The sequence below is a fragment of the Condylura cristata genome, unplaced genomic scaffold, assembly GCF_000260355.1.
Source record: "Condylura cristata isolate star-nosed mole 26May11 unplaced genomic scaffold, ConCri1.0 scaffold00036, whole genome shotgun sequence".
NCBI lineage: Eukaryota > Metazoa > Chordata > Mammalia > Eulipotyphla > Talpidae > Condylura > Condylura cristata.
The window spans coordinates 2620448-2637145 of NW_004567137.1; the positions used below are offsets into that span (position 1 = coordinate 2620448).

Here is a 16698-nt window from a genome sequence, read left to right on the forward strand (position 1 = left end):
TTATACACAATGAATAAAGTAGCACAGGAGGGGGGGTTGGGTGGTTAGATGGCAGGAGGGCTATGCGCAACCTGCTAGTCACATCCCACTCAAGGAGACAGACTGGTAAGACGTCAAGATAAAATCGAAGGCCCCAGGCTTACCATGAGCCCCCCGTGGACGCCGCTGCCTCTGAGATTGGGGGCATACTCCGCCAGGTCCACGGAACGCAGCCACTCCATCACGCGGTGGTTGGTCCACTGCTGAACCTCTGCTGGGGTGACGCTGTTCTGTGGGGACAAAACACCACCAAGAGCTTCTTCAACTGCCAGCTCCGAGGTCCCAAACATCACAGAGGCATGTCGTGTCTAAAAAGTCTGCCCCACATGCAGAGCTATCAATGGGGCTAAGTATCCAGGGAAGGAGTCAAGGGTATTTGCTAACTGGAATTCTCTCCTAAGGATTAGTTTCTAGCCTCTTTCTGCACAAATAAGAGCAGCACTTTAGGGAAAGTTCTATGACTTAGGAGGCAAGGGGGGGTGGGGAGGGGAAGCATACAGTCCCAAGAGGAAGCATATTGGTCCTTGGTTTCAGGTAGGAAGATAGGAGCCTCATGGGGTGTGATGGGGGAAGTCTAAGAAGTAAACAAGGCAGGCCTGGCATTAAGACCCTCAGGGAGCCAATGGGCTCCAGGAAGGGGTAGATGTGGATCATGTACACAGGGACAGACCCACACGTGGGAAGAGCCACAGCCAAGCTACCCTGTAGATGCTACCTCATCTGATGGCCGCCTCCGCAGACAGTTGGGTTCGAAGTTATTAATCCGCAGGACTTGGATGGCCCTTTTGATACTGAGATGATGGAGCACACTCACAACCTTCAAAGATAGCAGATCATCCTGCAAAACAGCACAGGGCTCACCGAGCTGCCAGAACCAGAGCTCTGCCTTCTCCAGGATACCTTGCAAAGGTGAACATGAAGAGTTCCAAAGTCTTGATTTCAAAGGTTAAAGAACCCTTTTTCCTGTTGCAAGCCAAATTCTGTCTGGAATTAATGTCCTTCCATCTGTGGCTGACTCCCCATTTCTCTCTCTTGCTGACACTGATCGGGCAGTGGGACCCCAGCACTGAGGGGGTACACGCGAGGCCACTGCCACTCCTGATCTGCTGAGATCTGATTCAGTAAAAAGCAGGTCACTGTCCAGGCTGGGTTGCCTAAGCTAAGGCACATCACTGTTTTGGGGGTAATCAGAAGAGCACCTCATTATCTTTTCCCCTTACTTCTAGAAGTCTCTAGTTCTAAATTATTTATTAGCTAGTAGACACTGAGCAATTTTGGCAAAAAGGTATTGATCCATGCAAAGTATTAGTGAGAGTGAGGGAAAGAAGTAATACATGTCTCTAATCCGTTCCTTCAAGGAGTCCTATCCCCAGTCTGTGCTCACAGTAAACACTTCAAACATACCAAACACACCAAAACAAATTATTTTAGAAGAAGGTGGTTTGGGGGTAATATAATACAAGCACCAATCTACTTTCAAACACACCCAGAAAATAAACAAGGAAAACGTCCATTTTAGCCACACATTACTGATAACATGTTTTATGCGGGGAAGGGAGGGGAGGGAAGAAAAAACTTTAATCTATTATATAAATATTTAAAAAAAAATATTAGACAACCAGTTTAAACCCTTAGGGCCTGAACAAAAAGTTGTTTCCTTATTTCTTTCTGGATTAATTTCTTAAAGGCAGTGTCTTACCAACAAATAGTTAGAAAAGGTATTAACATTTTTTTTTTAAAGGTGTATTTATTTGTGCATACAGAACTGACTGACAAGCCAGAGGTGCTGGGGCAGTGAGAGGATTCAACAGAGACAGAGTGGAGAGCAGAACAGGCAGATCGCTGAAGTACACTGCTGAGGGGAGCAGCGGGTGGGTCAGGAGAGGTCTGCTGCACCATGTGGGTCACCTCCAGGGCAGGCGGGGATCGAACTCATGCAGAAGTGGCTTTAGCTTCTTATTGCTGTGCTTTAACCCACTGCACCATCAGGGAGGGCCCAGTATTAACATATTTCAATCTAAGAATGAGACACCCACTCAAAATGTTTTCAAAGAGGCTATTTTTATCTAATTATAATCTATCAGATTAAAAAAAATCTAGACTTTTGTATTTATAATGCAAATAAAAAAAACACTTTTTATATAGTTTGAGGAACTTCAAAAATAGGTTTTTTTTCTAAGGTTTATTTTATTTATTTATGTATACAAGAACTGGGGTGTAGGCCAGAGGTACAGGAGGTGAGAGGATTGACCAGAGACAGAGTGAAGAGCAGAACAGGAATATCTACTGAAATATACTGCTGAGGGTTGCAATGGGAGAGACAGGAGAGGTCTGCTGCACCACATGGGTCAGCTCCCTGGTCGGGGATCGAATTCATGTTTCAGTGGCTGGTGATAGCTTGGTAGTGCTAAGACTTTCACCCCTATGCCACTAGGGAGGTTCATAGAGGCTATATTATTCTTTTAAAATAAAACAGACTTAAAATTTTTTCATTTCAAAACATATTTCCTTTTTAAATAGTTTTAGATTTATTGGAGAATTGTCAAAGATAGTACAGAGGTCCATATACTCTTCACCCAGTTTCTCCTAAGCCTAACAGCTTATATAGCCATGATGTATTCATCAAAACTAAAAAATTAGCACAGACAGTAAAATTTAACTGAGCTATGGACTTTATTCAGGTTTCACCAGCTTCTCCACTAAGGTACTTACTTTATCTGTTGGAGCCAATCCAAGATATCACATTAAAACAGACCTTTTGGGACTCAGGACTTCTGGGGTAAAATTTTCTAAGGTACTTTATTCTTTCATAACCATGCACATTACACATCTACTTTGTACTTTTAAGTTACAATTTACTCACATTTCCATGGGAATATGCTTATACCTAGCTAAGCAGGCAAAGAGTTATGTGATAGCTGCCCAGGGATCTGGGGAAAAAGAGCCTAGTTTCAAATGCTCTGTGAATTCTACCACTTTCTAACTATGAATACGGGGTTAAGGTTCTTTAGTTCCTCATTTTCTCATGACAAAACTGGGGATAATGATGATGGTAACGTAAGGGTAGCTGGGACTTGAGTAGGAATGTGTCAGTTGGTAGTGAGTGCGCCTAATGTGCAGTACAGGCGTCGCACATGTAAGCAGTGCCCTGTGACACGTCATGTGCACCTGCGCAGTGTGGATTCTGGTTTGATTATAGAGGAAAAAACAAATTCCATCAGCTAAATCCAAAACTTTGATTTTGAAAATTTCCAATTTACATGAACTGTAGGAAATTTTCAACTAATCTAAAGAAGAAGGTATCTGGTATTTGGATCCATAACCCAATTCACAAAAGTCCATTTAAGTGAAAGTTTCTTGCGAAGGACACTAGTAATGCTCTGGAATCAAAATGGCTCTTGAGGAATCTGCAGTTCTTCACACTGCAAGGAAAGGAAGGTCGTCTGTCCATTGGGTGGGGGGCTAGAAATAGTGATGAAGGAGCCAGAGACAAGGTCCAAGTTAACCGCCTGCCCCAGAGACCATGCCCTAGCAGAACTGGGGCTCAGGAAACAGCCCTCAACAGTGGAAGGGAAGGAAGGCCTTGCTGGTGGCACAAGGGGTTAAAAAGCACTATCAAGCTATCGCCAGCCACTGCAGCATAAGCTGGACAGCAGGCCAGCCAGGGAGCTGACCCACATGGTGCAGATTTCTCCTGTCTTGCCCGATGCTCCCCTCAGCAGTATATTGCAGTCAGTCTGCTTGTTCTGCTCCCCACTTGGTCTCTGGTGAGTCCTCTGAGCCCTGCACCTCTTGCCTTGGCCCCCATTCCTGTATGCATAAATAAACAGATATTTAAAAAAAAAAAAAAAAAAGGAAGGAAAGGGAGAAGACACGTGTTCCTGGCATGTTAGGCCAGAGACAAGCCTCTTCTGTGGTGCTCACTGAATAGTGCTCACTGAATAGGGGACTACCAAGCTTAGAAACTTCTAGGGCTTCAAATTCTACATTTAGCACTACATTCTCCATTTTAAAAATGTCTTTATGAAATATATAGTTAACATGTCATAAAATTCACACACTCACATACACATCAGTGTCTACACAGCTGAATATATATGAAATCAACTTTTTGGACAGCTTAGTTTAAATTAGGTTTCATATAGCTTTAAATCAGAGTGCCAATTTTTCACCAGACTATTGCAAACCCCAAATTCTGCCACTTCAATTTCAGGAGAAAACAGTCTCTCCCCTCTCCTCAGGTTAAAGCAACATCCTCAGACTCTGGTGAAATCGGTGAAATAGTGTGCTTTGCTCACTGTTTCTGGGGCTATTAGAGGAGGAAAAAACTTTATTCCCCAAATCCCAGGAGAAAACCACTTACCACAGTCATGTAATGGAGCATTCGACCATCTACTCGTCCCTCATCAAACTGGGTCTTGTACTGGGGGAGACCAATATCATCCAACCATCCTAAAGGAGAGAACCAAGGCCATAACCAGGTCATAGAACATCAGTTCTTATGATTAAAATATGTATATATATATGCACGCACACACACACACACATATACAAGGTTATCGGGAAAATCATGAAACAGAAAATAGCAAACATGAATCACGACTTTTCCGACAACCTGATAGTTTGTTCTAATCATTCATGACTCTGAAACTTCTTACTAGTGACCCAGTTGAAATCCAGTTTTCCATGATTGGTTTCTTCTTCAGATCCCAGGGCTTGGAGAGCCAGCTGGAGTTTCTTTCGATGAAGTGAATGTTTGATTCCAAGTTCCTGAAATAAACTTGACTTTAAATTTCTGTCACTACAAGCTAGATGCCACTGACAAAGATGCAGAGACCTCCTAATGAACCAATAATTACATTCACTCAAGGTACTAACTCAAGTAGTAATAGTAGTAAAAAGTAAAAGTAAAGTAGGTTAAGTAACTGGGAAGACATGTTAAATGATTAAATATAAAACGTTGGGCTCTCTTCATCCCGCTGCAAAGTGAAGCTGAATTATCTATATTACATTGAGAAGATTAGCCAGGAATAAAGGCACAAAATTATTTTGACAAATTAAGAAGCTGAAGATTTACTATTCTGGCTCTCTGATTATTTTTCATTAAAAGGCCAGTGGCTTCCCAGTCATACCCATGGGTGTCACCAGCCAGAGCTGGTAGAAGGCAGCCACCTGTTATGATGCCCCACCCCATCCTGGAGGAAAAGTTTGTTACATTTTAGCACCACCAGCATGTAGATGGGCACCCTCCCACTACCCGAGACCTTAAAGTACCACAGGCCAAGTGGGGAGACCTCATGGACCACATGAAAGCATCTTGAAGTTTGTGTCCTTTTTCTTTAAGTTTCTGAAATGCAACATTTTTTAAAAAAGACTTTATGTGTAGAAGAATTGGGGTATAGGCTAGAAGTACAGGAGACGATTCACCAGAGACAGAACGGGGAGCAGAACAGGCAGATCTATTGAAATACACTGCTGAGGGGAGCAGCGGGTCAGACAGGAGAGGTCTGCTGTGCCATGTGGGTCAGCTCCCTGGGCAGGGATTTGCAGCAGTTGATAGTGCTGAGACTTAAGTCCTAGGTCACCAGGGAGGCCTCTGAAATCCAATATTTTTACTATAACTTAACTTTATGTTAAGAAAATGTAACACTTTGGTTTCAGGGACACTGGCTTCCCCCTTTTTAACAGTTTTTCTCTGGACAGTTCTTTAAGAAAAATGGAGTATGGATGAATAGATGAATGGACGGGATAGAACAAACAAAAGGCCAGTGGCTTACGTGTCCCACAAGTAATCATTAAGATCAGATTCGGCCTGTTTAAGTCCATGGGATAAAGTAAGTGTGAGCAGGAAACCTAAACTTTCGAGATCACTCACTGACATTACCTACTCCACCTTGTGGAGTATCAAACAATCCCACATTCACAGTCTTTCTCTCTCAGCATCCATTTTGTAAGCCGAACAGAGAAGTACTCACCTTCTCCAGGTCTTGCTGAGAAGCCTGCAGAAGTGTCTGGCCAGAGGCAATCCAGTGCTTGCCAGAATTCAGGTAGGACCCCAAGCCCTGCTCCACAAGCCAGCTGCAGACCTGCTCCTTGGTCCATTTGGCAAATGGCATATCCAGGTCACTGCAGGAAAATGAACACTTGCATGACCAGCAATTCAGAGCTAACCTTGGTGGCTTCACACAGGTTTGAACCTCTGTAAACCAATGTGTACATTTGAGCATGAAGAGCTAGGTTTTTAATACACACTTGGAGGACTGAAAGCTACCCTAAAGACCAGTCTTCATTTCAAACCAAACCAGAGGAGACACCTTGTGATTTAATAAGAGCTTATCCCCAGAGGAAGAATGAGCTGAACCCATAGCGAGGTCACTGTACTAGTGTTACACTGTGTGAGGCTGAGTCCCCACGCAGACAGCACTCTGTCTGCCATTCAGGGCTGATTTCAACTGACGTGGGAAGAACCTCAGTTTCTCCCAAGGTGATGGTCAATGAGAAGAGGGCAACACACTGCTATCACTGAGTGTGGAAAACTACCATTAGCAGAGGTTGTTTTCTTTAACTTGGATAGATGAGGAGTATTCCTGCTTGACAATATGTGGAGATGAACAAAGCTACTTATTTACCTTTTTGACAGCACAATGACATATGGTAAATGAGACTGTTCAGTATCTAAAGGTCAGAATTTCCTCCTTGATGGAGCCTACACCCAGTCGTCTGCCTGGATGGGAGGGACTAGGCCACAAAGGTCTCCAGCCAGTGTGCTTTGTAAAAAGTTAGTATCAGTGAGCTGTGCTATGTTTGCCAATCCACCCTTTTAGCCTCAGGTCCAGCCCTGAATTGTCATCAGGTATAGGGAAAGTTCCTAAGTGACTCAGCAGAGACAATATTACACCCTGATATATTTAAGAATTCTGAAAGCTTGTATCAGATTCAGTTAATAAGTGCATTCCAGCTTCTACTGACATGAATGGTTCCTAAACAATAATTATTTGCCAGATACTGCATAGCATATGCAATGGGTTACTCTCCATATCACCTTCAGAAGGGACTGATGATCACTCTGAGAAACAGACACAGAGCTGGAAGCAGCTGCCCACAGTCACCCAGCTTGTAGGGAGCAGCAAAGCAGAAATCGGATCTACGCAGTCCAACTGTCCTTCTGGGACTAGGCTTCCGAGCCTAAGTGGCTTGCTCTACGTAATGTGAAGTCCTTCCAGATCAGATGCTGCTGACACTTTACCTCTGACTCCTCACCTCACCCCCAGGTCCAGCTGCCCTGCTCTGGAGAAGAGGGGCCCTTCGGCCAAGCAGGGCAGGCTGCAACTCAGGGACAATCCTATCCTTGCAGGTGCTGGGGTAGATGCAAAAGTCTGCTCACTTGGTTTTTCTTACCTGTTAGTCTGTCCCAAATCTCGAGACCAGCCTAGTCGGGGTCCTGCCGTGGCCCTTGTCCCTCCTCTCTTGAACTCAGGCTCAGACATGTCCTCTGGGTTGAATGTTGTTGACTGAGTTCTCCTGAGTCTGTGTAGAGGACACAGCACACACCGTCACAGGTTAGATCAAAGGTGGCCTTGGACAACACAGCTCATCTGGCACTTTTAACCAGTGCCTGCATCTGAGCTATGCCTCTGTGAGTAGCCTTAAAGCGGATACTTGGATTTAAACTTTCACTGAGACCCAACAAGCTTGTATAGCCCAAGTCACAATCTTCCTCTGTCAGAGAACACAGAGCCTTGCATTTTTATTGTCATTTTTCAGCCAATATTCCAACCATTCCTACAGTGAAGCAACATCTAAAACAAAAGCCACTCATTTGTTCTGTAATCACTTACTTTCCAAAGAGTTTCATGATGCCCCTGGATTTCTTTTTGGAATCTGGAGATGGTGGGGACAGCTGGAAAGGACTACTCCCCTGAGGTTCTCTGGGCCGGGAGGATACACCTGCCAGATCCAGGTGCTCAGCTGTCTCCTTCTCTGTTTCAGCTAGTCCAAACATAGAATGCAAACATGGTGAGTTTTAAAATATGGAGGGATCACTGATAGACGCTACCCTTTTTGGCTTAACATCTTTTAAGAATTCCTACTCTGCTGGCTTATAGATCAGCGATTTGCAAAGAGCACCTGACAAAGATAAAAAGGGATGTTCTACTCTCCACTCTGTTGCATTTAAAGTCCAGCCCCTTTCAGAGCTGAAGGTGTGACAGGACTACTGCATTCTTTCTTCAGGTGACCTGAATTCAACGAAGCCACCTCACTGCAGAGCAACTGCTACTGCAGGCCTTCCGACCTCTCTGATTTATCACCTTCTTTAGCTTCTACTGGGATGTGCCAGCTGAGAGTGTCTTTTTGGCTGGAGCTCTACTCTGCTCCACTCCATTCCAAGGTTCTGTCCGAGGTCCCTCTGCAGGCTCTCCTGGTAAGCTCACCGGTTCCAAGCTCAGCACTAAGCAGTGGTTTCACTCACTTTTATAAGCAGCTGACCTCAAAATCTGCCCCCAGCCTACGTATCAGAATGTCTGTATTTCCATGCTGGTGTGCCACGGACAGCTGGGATTTAACAAAGCCATGCAATTTTCTCAATGTTTTATCAATAGTGACATTCTAAACGTTCTCATCTCTCTTTTCACTTCTTTCTCTCCTTTGACAATTATATCAAATCACTTACCAAGTTTTAGCAAATCTTTGTCAGGAAACTTACTCCTGTTTATAAATTCTATGGCAATGCACTGAGAAAAGAGTGAACTGGGTTTGTACAAACTTCTCGTTTCTCATAAAATGAGTGTCTGTTGATTTGCTTTAACAGAATAATGTCCAAATTTGCTCCTTTCGGATGTCTAAGCATGAACTCTTTCCTTTCTTTTAGCTGTTTCTTGATGGACCATCCCACACTAGCAAATCAGCACTAGGGCCAGCCTGCACTTTACACCTTTACAGAGGAAAGCACAAGTTTTACAAGCCGCCCCGGGGCGTCTTTCAGCAAGGGAGTGTTGCAGAGGCTGCCTATTCTCCGCAGCAGAGCTGTGCCCACAGGCTACAGGAAGCAGCACTTCCCTCCTAGCCTTGACAATTCATTTCTTCTAAGAAAGGTGCAAAAACATCTGAAAATAGTTGTGTGAAGAGATCAGGTTATTGTATTCATCCAGTGTCCATTCTAGACATTTAAGTTATACAATGACGTCTTCTTTGCCATCCACATGACTGGATAGATGAGAGCTGTGACCAGAACCACTGAGAAACCCCAGAAGAGCCTTTGTTGTATTCGTGAAGCTGAGGAGAGTGGCAGTGCGCCTGCAAATGCCTCCTAGGCCATTCTTATTTTTTTTTCTATTTTTTTTTTCCTTTTCTGCATCCTCATTGTAAAAGTATGTTAATTTTTTTTTCAATCTTTGAGGACTTTTTTTTTGCTACTAAACCTGACCTTTAAAAAGGGAAAACTGAATTTCCCATCTCCTCAAGTCAGTTGGAGGGCTCCCCTCAAATCCCACATTAAGGTCACATCTTCCATCACTATACCTTGCCTCCATCTTCAGAGCAATAAAATGTAAAAAGAATGTTCTCTTAAGAGAGATAAAGTCTGAAACGACAGGTTTCAATATCTTCCACAGACCTCTGTGCTTGACTTTAAAAGCACTTCTTTGGGAAGCTGAGGAAAAAGTAACCCTGAAGAAGGACCGCAAGGCCCTGGCTTGGGAGTCAGTGGGGGTGTGCTGTGAGGAGGGGCAGATGCCCAGCCCTGCGGGGTACACCCCGGGCCACTCGGAGCCTGAGCCAGCTCAGTAGCGTGGGTTAGGGCAGCGTCTAGGCTTGGAAGCACAGGCGGAAGCTGGAAGGTGCTCGAGACTAGACAACTAGATCTTCGGCGGAGCCAGCTTGCTGTCTAGAGCTCAGATCCAAGCGCAGGGAGCAGCCCCGTGGCGGCACGGGCAGGCATGCAGGGTACCGTACCTAGGGTGGGCGCACTGGCACTCCGCGCACGGTCTTCAGATATCCCCACAACGCACACAAACACACGCAGCCCAATGGAGAGAACACAGGGGAAGGACAAAATGAAACAGGTCAAACTGCGACCCTGAGACACACCCAGTGGGAGAGGAGGCAAGTGCCGGCTGTGCCTCTGCGGGTAATGGACCCCGCCCGATCCATGTTCACACTGCAGGAAGAGGGCTCATCTCAGAGGCAGAGAGGCACAGTCTGAGGTCCTGTGCTAAGTCTGCACCCCAGAACAGGCTGCAGGTGAGTGTCTACAAGAGCTAGCTTCATACTGCTCCATGTAATCCACAGAGGCCTTTTTTCTTTTGCTCCCTTGCCCCCAAGTCATCAACCTGTACTTCTGAGAGAGAGAAATGTATAGAGATGAACAAAGGAAGGGACAAAATGGGCCTTTTCCACACTCTGGAAGAACCACAGCAAAGGCATTAGGCCTTACTTACCCAAGTTAGGTGCACTGGCTGTCCTCTTGCTGCTTTTAATTTTAAAAAAGCCCCGACCAAAGGAAGATCTAGCTTTTCGGGTACCAAAGGGGTTGTCATCTGCAGAGGCACCATGTCCTGGAGCTTTTGGGGGGAGGTTCCCAAAAGGGCTGCTTTCTGCCTGTGCTTTATCCTGAGAGATAAGTAATAATTAGTGAATGTGATATAGTGCTAATAACGCCTGTGGTTATCACTCAGGGGAGGCTCAGTACTAAGTACATTTGTGATTATATTTCAAAGACGAACTGAACTAGCAAATTGATTGCAAATAAAAGCAAATGCCATCTTAAAAATGAAAAGTTAACCTTAAAATAGACACATCACTCATCTACAATTCATGTGTTTAGCATATTTAAGATAAATACTCAAATTTCATTTTCATTTTGTCTCCTCAAAAAACATGGAGGTATTACCTCACTTAAACAGTAAGTTAATTTTCTAACAATTATGGAATAGACATGGCTATAATATAGTTCATTCTTTATAACTACATCAATAGTAAATCCAGCATGTGACATCACTCTACTTAGTCCATGCTTCTGTACAAGCAATGTAAGATCTTACCCCAATGCTCTTGAATATTCTTTTCAAAGAACCCCTAATTAATATTAACTGTAAATTAATGATAAAATGTAGGTATAATCAACAACTGCTGATTCTGAGATTTGGTCTTTCATCATCTGCTAGCTTGCAAACATGGGTCATCAATTTTCAAAGACTGAGATACATTTAGAGACACTTAACATTGAACTAACAGAGCTATCATTCAATTCAGTAGCCACTTCAGATCACTACAATATTTCAGGATCTTAATCAAGAACTTCAAATGGGATTAATGTGTGCTTTTAAATACTGCTTATTCTTTGAGCTTTCTGGATTGGCAGTTAGAGTGATGTGCTCTGTTACAAGGTTTTGGTGGTTCATACACCCAAACAAAACTGTTTCATACAACCTTTGCTCTGACACCTCTTGCCCTCAGTTTCTCTTTCAGAGAAGTTCAGAGAAAGGCCGGAGATACTAGCTTTTATGGTGGTAATTTTACCCTATGAATCTATATGCTAAAATCTCTTGTCCCCACTGAGGGGAGCTACATATGCAAGTCTCAGCAATGATCTGAAATCAACATCACCTATCCATTTCCTGAATCAGCTAGAGAGGAGAACAAAGGATGGCCTGAAAGGAGTTGTCAGCACTACTTAGGCTTTGTCAGTCAACCTATGTGGCAACCCAAGGAAGCAGGAGCCAACAGTCCAGAGGCCACACATGTCCCCCAGACTCTACAAGGTTCATGGTCAAAGTTAGAGGAAAGACGAGCAAGCCCAAGGCCCTGCAATAAGGCCCTGAAAAATACCAAAATGTTGGCTGCAGGTTGGGCAGAGGGCTGATGGAAGAGGGTTCTTTGTGAAGCCCAAGGGAGCCTATTTGGGTCAGTAAGAACATCAAATGGCATGACTGAGAGCTTGGTGCTTGCTTTGCTTTTCCAATGACTTACTGTGAGAAATTTTACTTAACACTAAAGTAATTATTCTAAAGTGAACGATCCAGTACATTCCAGAACAGTTTTGTACAACACTGTGCTGCTACCCTTCCAGGTAGTTCCAGGACACTGCTATCACTTTCAAGTCAAATTCCATACTCAGTGAGCAGCAGCCCACACCACCACACCTCCAGCCTCTGGGGACCACCGACCTGTGTTCTGTCTCCATGGATTAGTCCATTCTGGATATTTCATAAACATGGAACCACAGAATATGTGCTTTTGTGTCTGGTTTCATTCATTTAGCATGTTTTGGAAGTAGTGGGTTTTGGTTTACTGGAGACTTTAACCAACCTTGTGTGTTAGAAATGTCAAACATTTAAAATTATAATCTAGACATAAAAATTAACTCTAGAGGCTTCTGAACACACTCCTTTTCCTGTTCAAAACAACATTTAAGGTTGTTACAGGAATTCAGAAATTGTTGTATAATTCCACAAATTAAATGTATATCTAATTCTAATACACCAAATCGCTGTGTTGTTTATTCCCTGCCATGCTTTATTAAAGAGTCTATTTTTGGTTTTACATACTACCTACAGTACTTTATGCTCATAGTTCTTAATATTTGATGTTAACTCTGATCTGTAACAATATTCCATTAGAGAAACCATAAACTCTTCTTAAGAATTTTATTTGCAAAATGGGAACAGATGAAGAGTCCTAAATATTTTTCCTGTGGGGTAACAGACAGAGAAACACAGAACCCACCCCATCTGATGACTCCTTCTTCAGATTGCTCAGGCTGCTAGACTTCTGCAGACTTGAAGTTCTAAAAATAATAACAGTCATAATTAGGATTAATAATAAGTGCTGTAGGGCCACTGTTTCTAAGTAGAATATCTTGAAAAGGAACTAAAAGTGTGTGGGTTGAATTTTGGTACTAAAGGAAAATCTGGAGGCAGGCCATCACTTATGCGCTTAACAAAATTATAACACTGAGTTCTTTTAAACGCGGGGGTGGTCAGGTATCCTGCCAAGAACGCTAAATGGCCTGCACATGTTAGAGTAGCTGGAAAAACACTTAGCAGCAGCCTTGGGATGTCAAGATTTAAAAAAAGATTGGTGTTTTCCATGGACTTGGAGTGGAGCCTTTACACAGACACACATACCAGGAACTTGGAAATGCTCATGTCTTATTTATAAATAAGCATTCTCACTAAAATCAAGGATGGAAGATTTTACTTTTCAGTTCACAAAGGACCCAATTTTTTAGTCTGGCCAACGATACCACCGCATGGTCGTGACCAATGCAGTCGAGGGACCCCACTTGCTGCCTGTGACAGCCCTCATGTGCCCCAGCAGACAGAAGGTGACCTTTGACCACTGATACTTTCTTATCACATAATCAGCATTCTATCATATAGAGTTGTTGTGACTCAAACTCAAAGGCAGGAACAGGTGACCAGTAAAAAACAAGAGGGAGAAATGTTTATATCTCTGCCCTCTGAAATAGAATAATATAAATGTACCAGCAAACTTTACCAATGCACTTTTCAGGGATTTATGTGTAAAACAGCTAGAGCTGTGGCACAGCAAATAAGTAAAAGGTAAAAGTGAGAAAAGATCCCACCTTTCATTACTACTTCAAAAACAGATTTCCCAAATTGGATCCAGACTTTATCTTAGATAAAAATTGATGTGAAGTCAATTTATTAAATCCAAAATGCAATAAATAAATAATCAAATCACTGCATTGTTTTCTCAATTTCTTTTCCTGCTAGATTCAAAATATAAGTCAATACAAAAAAGACATTAAAAGCACTGACCTCACATGTAGATGGATGAAGAAAAGCTAAGAACCTGGAGAAGCTTGGTATGAAATGAACAAGGACTTCTTTTGAACTTGCACACCACCCTGCATCCACCCCACCCACTCTCTGCAACTGCATTTCCTTATTCAGGCTTCAATCATTTGCTTTCTACATGGGTCATGATTAGTTTAACAGGAGCTTCCTCTCTCCTAAGTATCAACCACATATTTCGTATTCAATCAACTTACGAAACACTTTCATTCCGTTGGCTTTCGACAACTGTACCAAGGAATGTTTTTCCATCACTAAAATGTAAAAAAAAAAAGTTATCTATGAGCTTCATCAATAAAAGACCTTATATGATAGCGTAAACAAATTGTCAAAACAAAAAATTTTGTACAAAAATAAAAAATTGTGCAAGGGAAGCTATTTTTGTGTGTGATATTCTATTATATGTTATTAAGTCTAATTTTAAGTTAGGGAATTTATTTGTAAACATGTCCCGCCCAATTTCTTTTTGCCAGTGGAGAAACTACAACATCACTCTGCTGTCTCCTTCAGAGCCATCTGCCAAAAAGCCTCAGCCACATGACTATGGTCATTTCACCTGTGACCTCAGACATAAAATCCAGGTTTCCTAAAACTCCTCTCACACTTGACTACCACTCTGACCTCCTCATGTCCTGCTCCTCCCTTGCTTCACACCATGTAATTCAGTAACACAGAACAAGGACACTGTATGTGCCTTCATGTCTCCTGCTCCTCTGAGTCAGAATTAGATGTGTGAACTAATGCAAGGCATCCTTGCTCTTTGGGCTGATCTACATTCTTGAACAACTACATTGCAACATGAGGTCACAAATGACATACTTCTCTTCTGGTGAAGTATCCGGTTTAGGAGGCAATTGTGCTTTTTCAGGAGTTTGTAAGCTTTTTGCTGCCGGCAGTGGTGAAGAAATGGAAACTTGCAAGATGCTGCTGTGGAACTGTAAAAAAGAATAAAAAGTCAGAAATCCACCCAGCAAACTAACCAACAAAAATACTAGCCACAGAGTAACTCAAAGATAATTATGACAATGAAGTGAGCTATCACTAAGATTCCACACACCTGTGTCTAGAAACATTTATAAAAATGGTCTCAGCATAGAAACATCTGGAAGTGCTCATCACAAAAAAATTCTGGAGAAAAGTAACTTTAAAATCTGGATCTGAATAAGACACTGAATATTAGGATGGAGACATAAATCAAGAACTTAGCTTCTAGTCTAGTGGGCCCTACCAATGTTAAGCCCTGTTGAAATGTCAACTCTGGGTATCAGTTTTCTCCTCTGCAAAATGAGGATGGCAATGCCTCCCTGACAGTGTGTTAAGGATTTAAGATGAGATGTGAGTACTATGTCTCATAAACAAAGCACTATCTTTACTTTGATTTCTACAATGAGGCTAGTAGACAACAGTGATGGGGCTAGGTAATCAGTATTCTCTAGGTAGGAAAGTCACCTAACTTACTGAATCAAATGATTAAAAGTGTGATCAGGGCCCTCCCTGGTGGCGCAGTGGGTTAAAGTGCAGCAATGCAAGCGAGCTGCAGTTGCTTTCAGTGCGAGTTCGAAGCCCCGGTCCCGGAGGTGACCCAGACCTCTCCTGGCCTGCCTGCTGCTACTCTCAACAGTGTACTTCAAAGATCTGCCTGTTCTGTGCCACACTCTGTATCTCTGGTGAAGACTCTCACTGCCCTTGCACCTCTGGCAATAATGAATAAATAAAAATATTAAAAAAAAAAAAAAGGGTGTGATCAAGTAGCTACTTGTGTCAATAATAACAATATTAAAACATCATCATTGCCAACAGAAAATGGAATATGATTTCCCCAAACCAATGTCTTGTGCATTCTAAGGATGAGCCTTGTGAAATTTTAGTGTCTGGTTTTCAAGGATTTCTGATAACCACAGAGTACTTGGATTGCTTGTGGAACATTAAAAAAAAAAAAAACTCAAGTTAGAAAAAAAAAAGCATAATTTTCTTTCACTTTTCTGAACTTGTTTAGGCGTATAAATGGATGAGTGACAGCTATTCTCTTAAAGCTAAATGTCAACCAAACACAAATACCTTCAAATCATCCCCATAACCATGCATGGCTGAGCCCGACCTGCCTCTGCTGCTAAATGTCCACTCTATGCTCCAGCCATCCTGAAATTCTATATCTGTAGTTCACTAAAAAGTCCTCCATCCACAAAGGCAGCTTCCTTCAATAAGCAAGACATTCAACTTGATTTCTGTTTGTTATTGATGGTTATAAATCAGGAGATTACTTCAACATCATTTTTATTAGTCTGAATTTTCATTATCATTTCTGGGCAGCTGATTTAGCCATCATCCCTGTTTCTTGAGTTACCCAATCCTGCAGGGGTAGGGGGCTAGCTACATTAACAAACTGACCCATTTTTTTTTTAATTCAAACTTTACTGACTTGATAATTGTTTCTTTAATGGTACAATCTGGGGAGCACTACTTCACAACTCCACATGTGCCCTTGCTTCACTTACCCTCCACTGAATATCCAGTGCTAATCCCCCAACTCTCTCTTCCTCCCTTCTGGTAACCAGCGTATTTTTCACAGAGGCTCAGAATTATTTATATTGTGCTTTGCAGTTTATTTTCTTTGGTTATTTAGAGTCCACAAATGGTGAAACCATCCAGTAACTGTCTTTGATTTTCTGAATTGTTTCATTTAGAAGAATTACCCTAACATGCATGTGTTTTGCCCCAAAGGGCACGATTAACAGCTGAGTAGTATTCCACTGAGTACAGATTCCACAAAATCTTTAGAAAAATCACCTGTCAACTGGCTTGCGGTAGATTTCATTCATGCCATGGTTGTTATGAACACAGG

General features: G+C 42.5%; 1 protein-coding gene across 8 annotated transcripts in view; it reads right to left on the minus strand.

Moving 5' to 3' along the window:
* Positions 1-16698, minus strand: part of PPFIBP1 (PTPRF interacting protein, binding protein 1 (liprin beta 1)) — a 141688-nt gene that overhangs the window by 4171 nt on the left and 120819 nt on the right. For 5 of the 8 annotated variants that reach the window (XM_012732861.1, XM_012732866.1, XM_012732865.1 and 2 more), the window contains 12 exons: positions 14676-14791; positions 14054-14110; positions 12763-12823; positions 10476-10647; positions 9991-10023; positions 7878-8028; positions 7438-7566; positions 6015-6165; positions 4698-4809; positions 4403-4491; positions 755-877; positions 144-269 (listed from right to left, as the gene is read on the minus strand). In XM_012732861.1, the coding sequence (XP_012588315.1) occupies positions 144-269; positions 755-877; positions 4403-4491; positions 4698-4809; positions 6015-6165; positions 7438-7566; positions 7878-8028; positions 9991-10023; positions 10476-10647; positions 12763-12823; positions 14054-14110; positions 14676-14791 (1320 nt within the window). The remainder of the gene's footprint in view (positions 1-143; positions 270-754; positions 878-4402; positions 4492-4697; positions 4810-6014; positions 6166-7437; positions 7567-7877; positions 8029-9990; positions 10024-10475; positions 10648-12762; positions 12824-14053; positions 14111-14675; positions 14792-16698) is intronic. The other 3 variants (XM_012732869.1, XM_012732867.1, XM_012732864.1) reach the window with 1 other exon arrangement.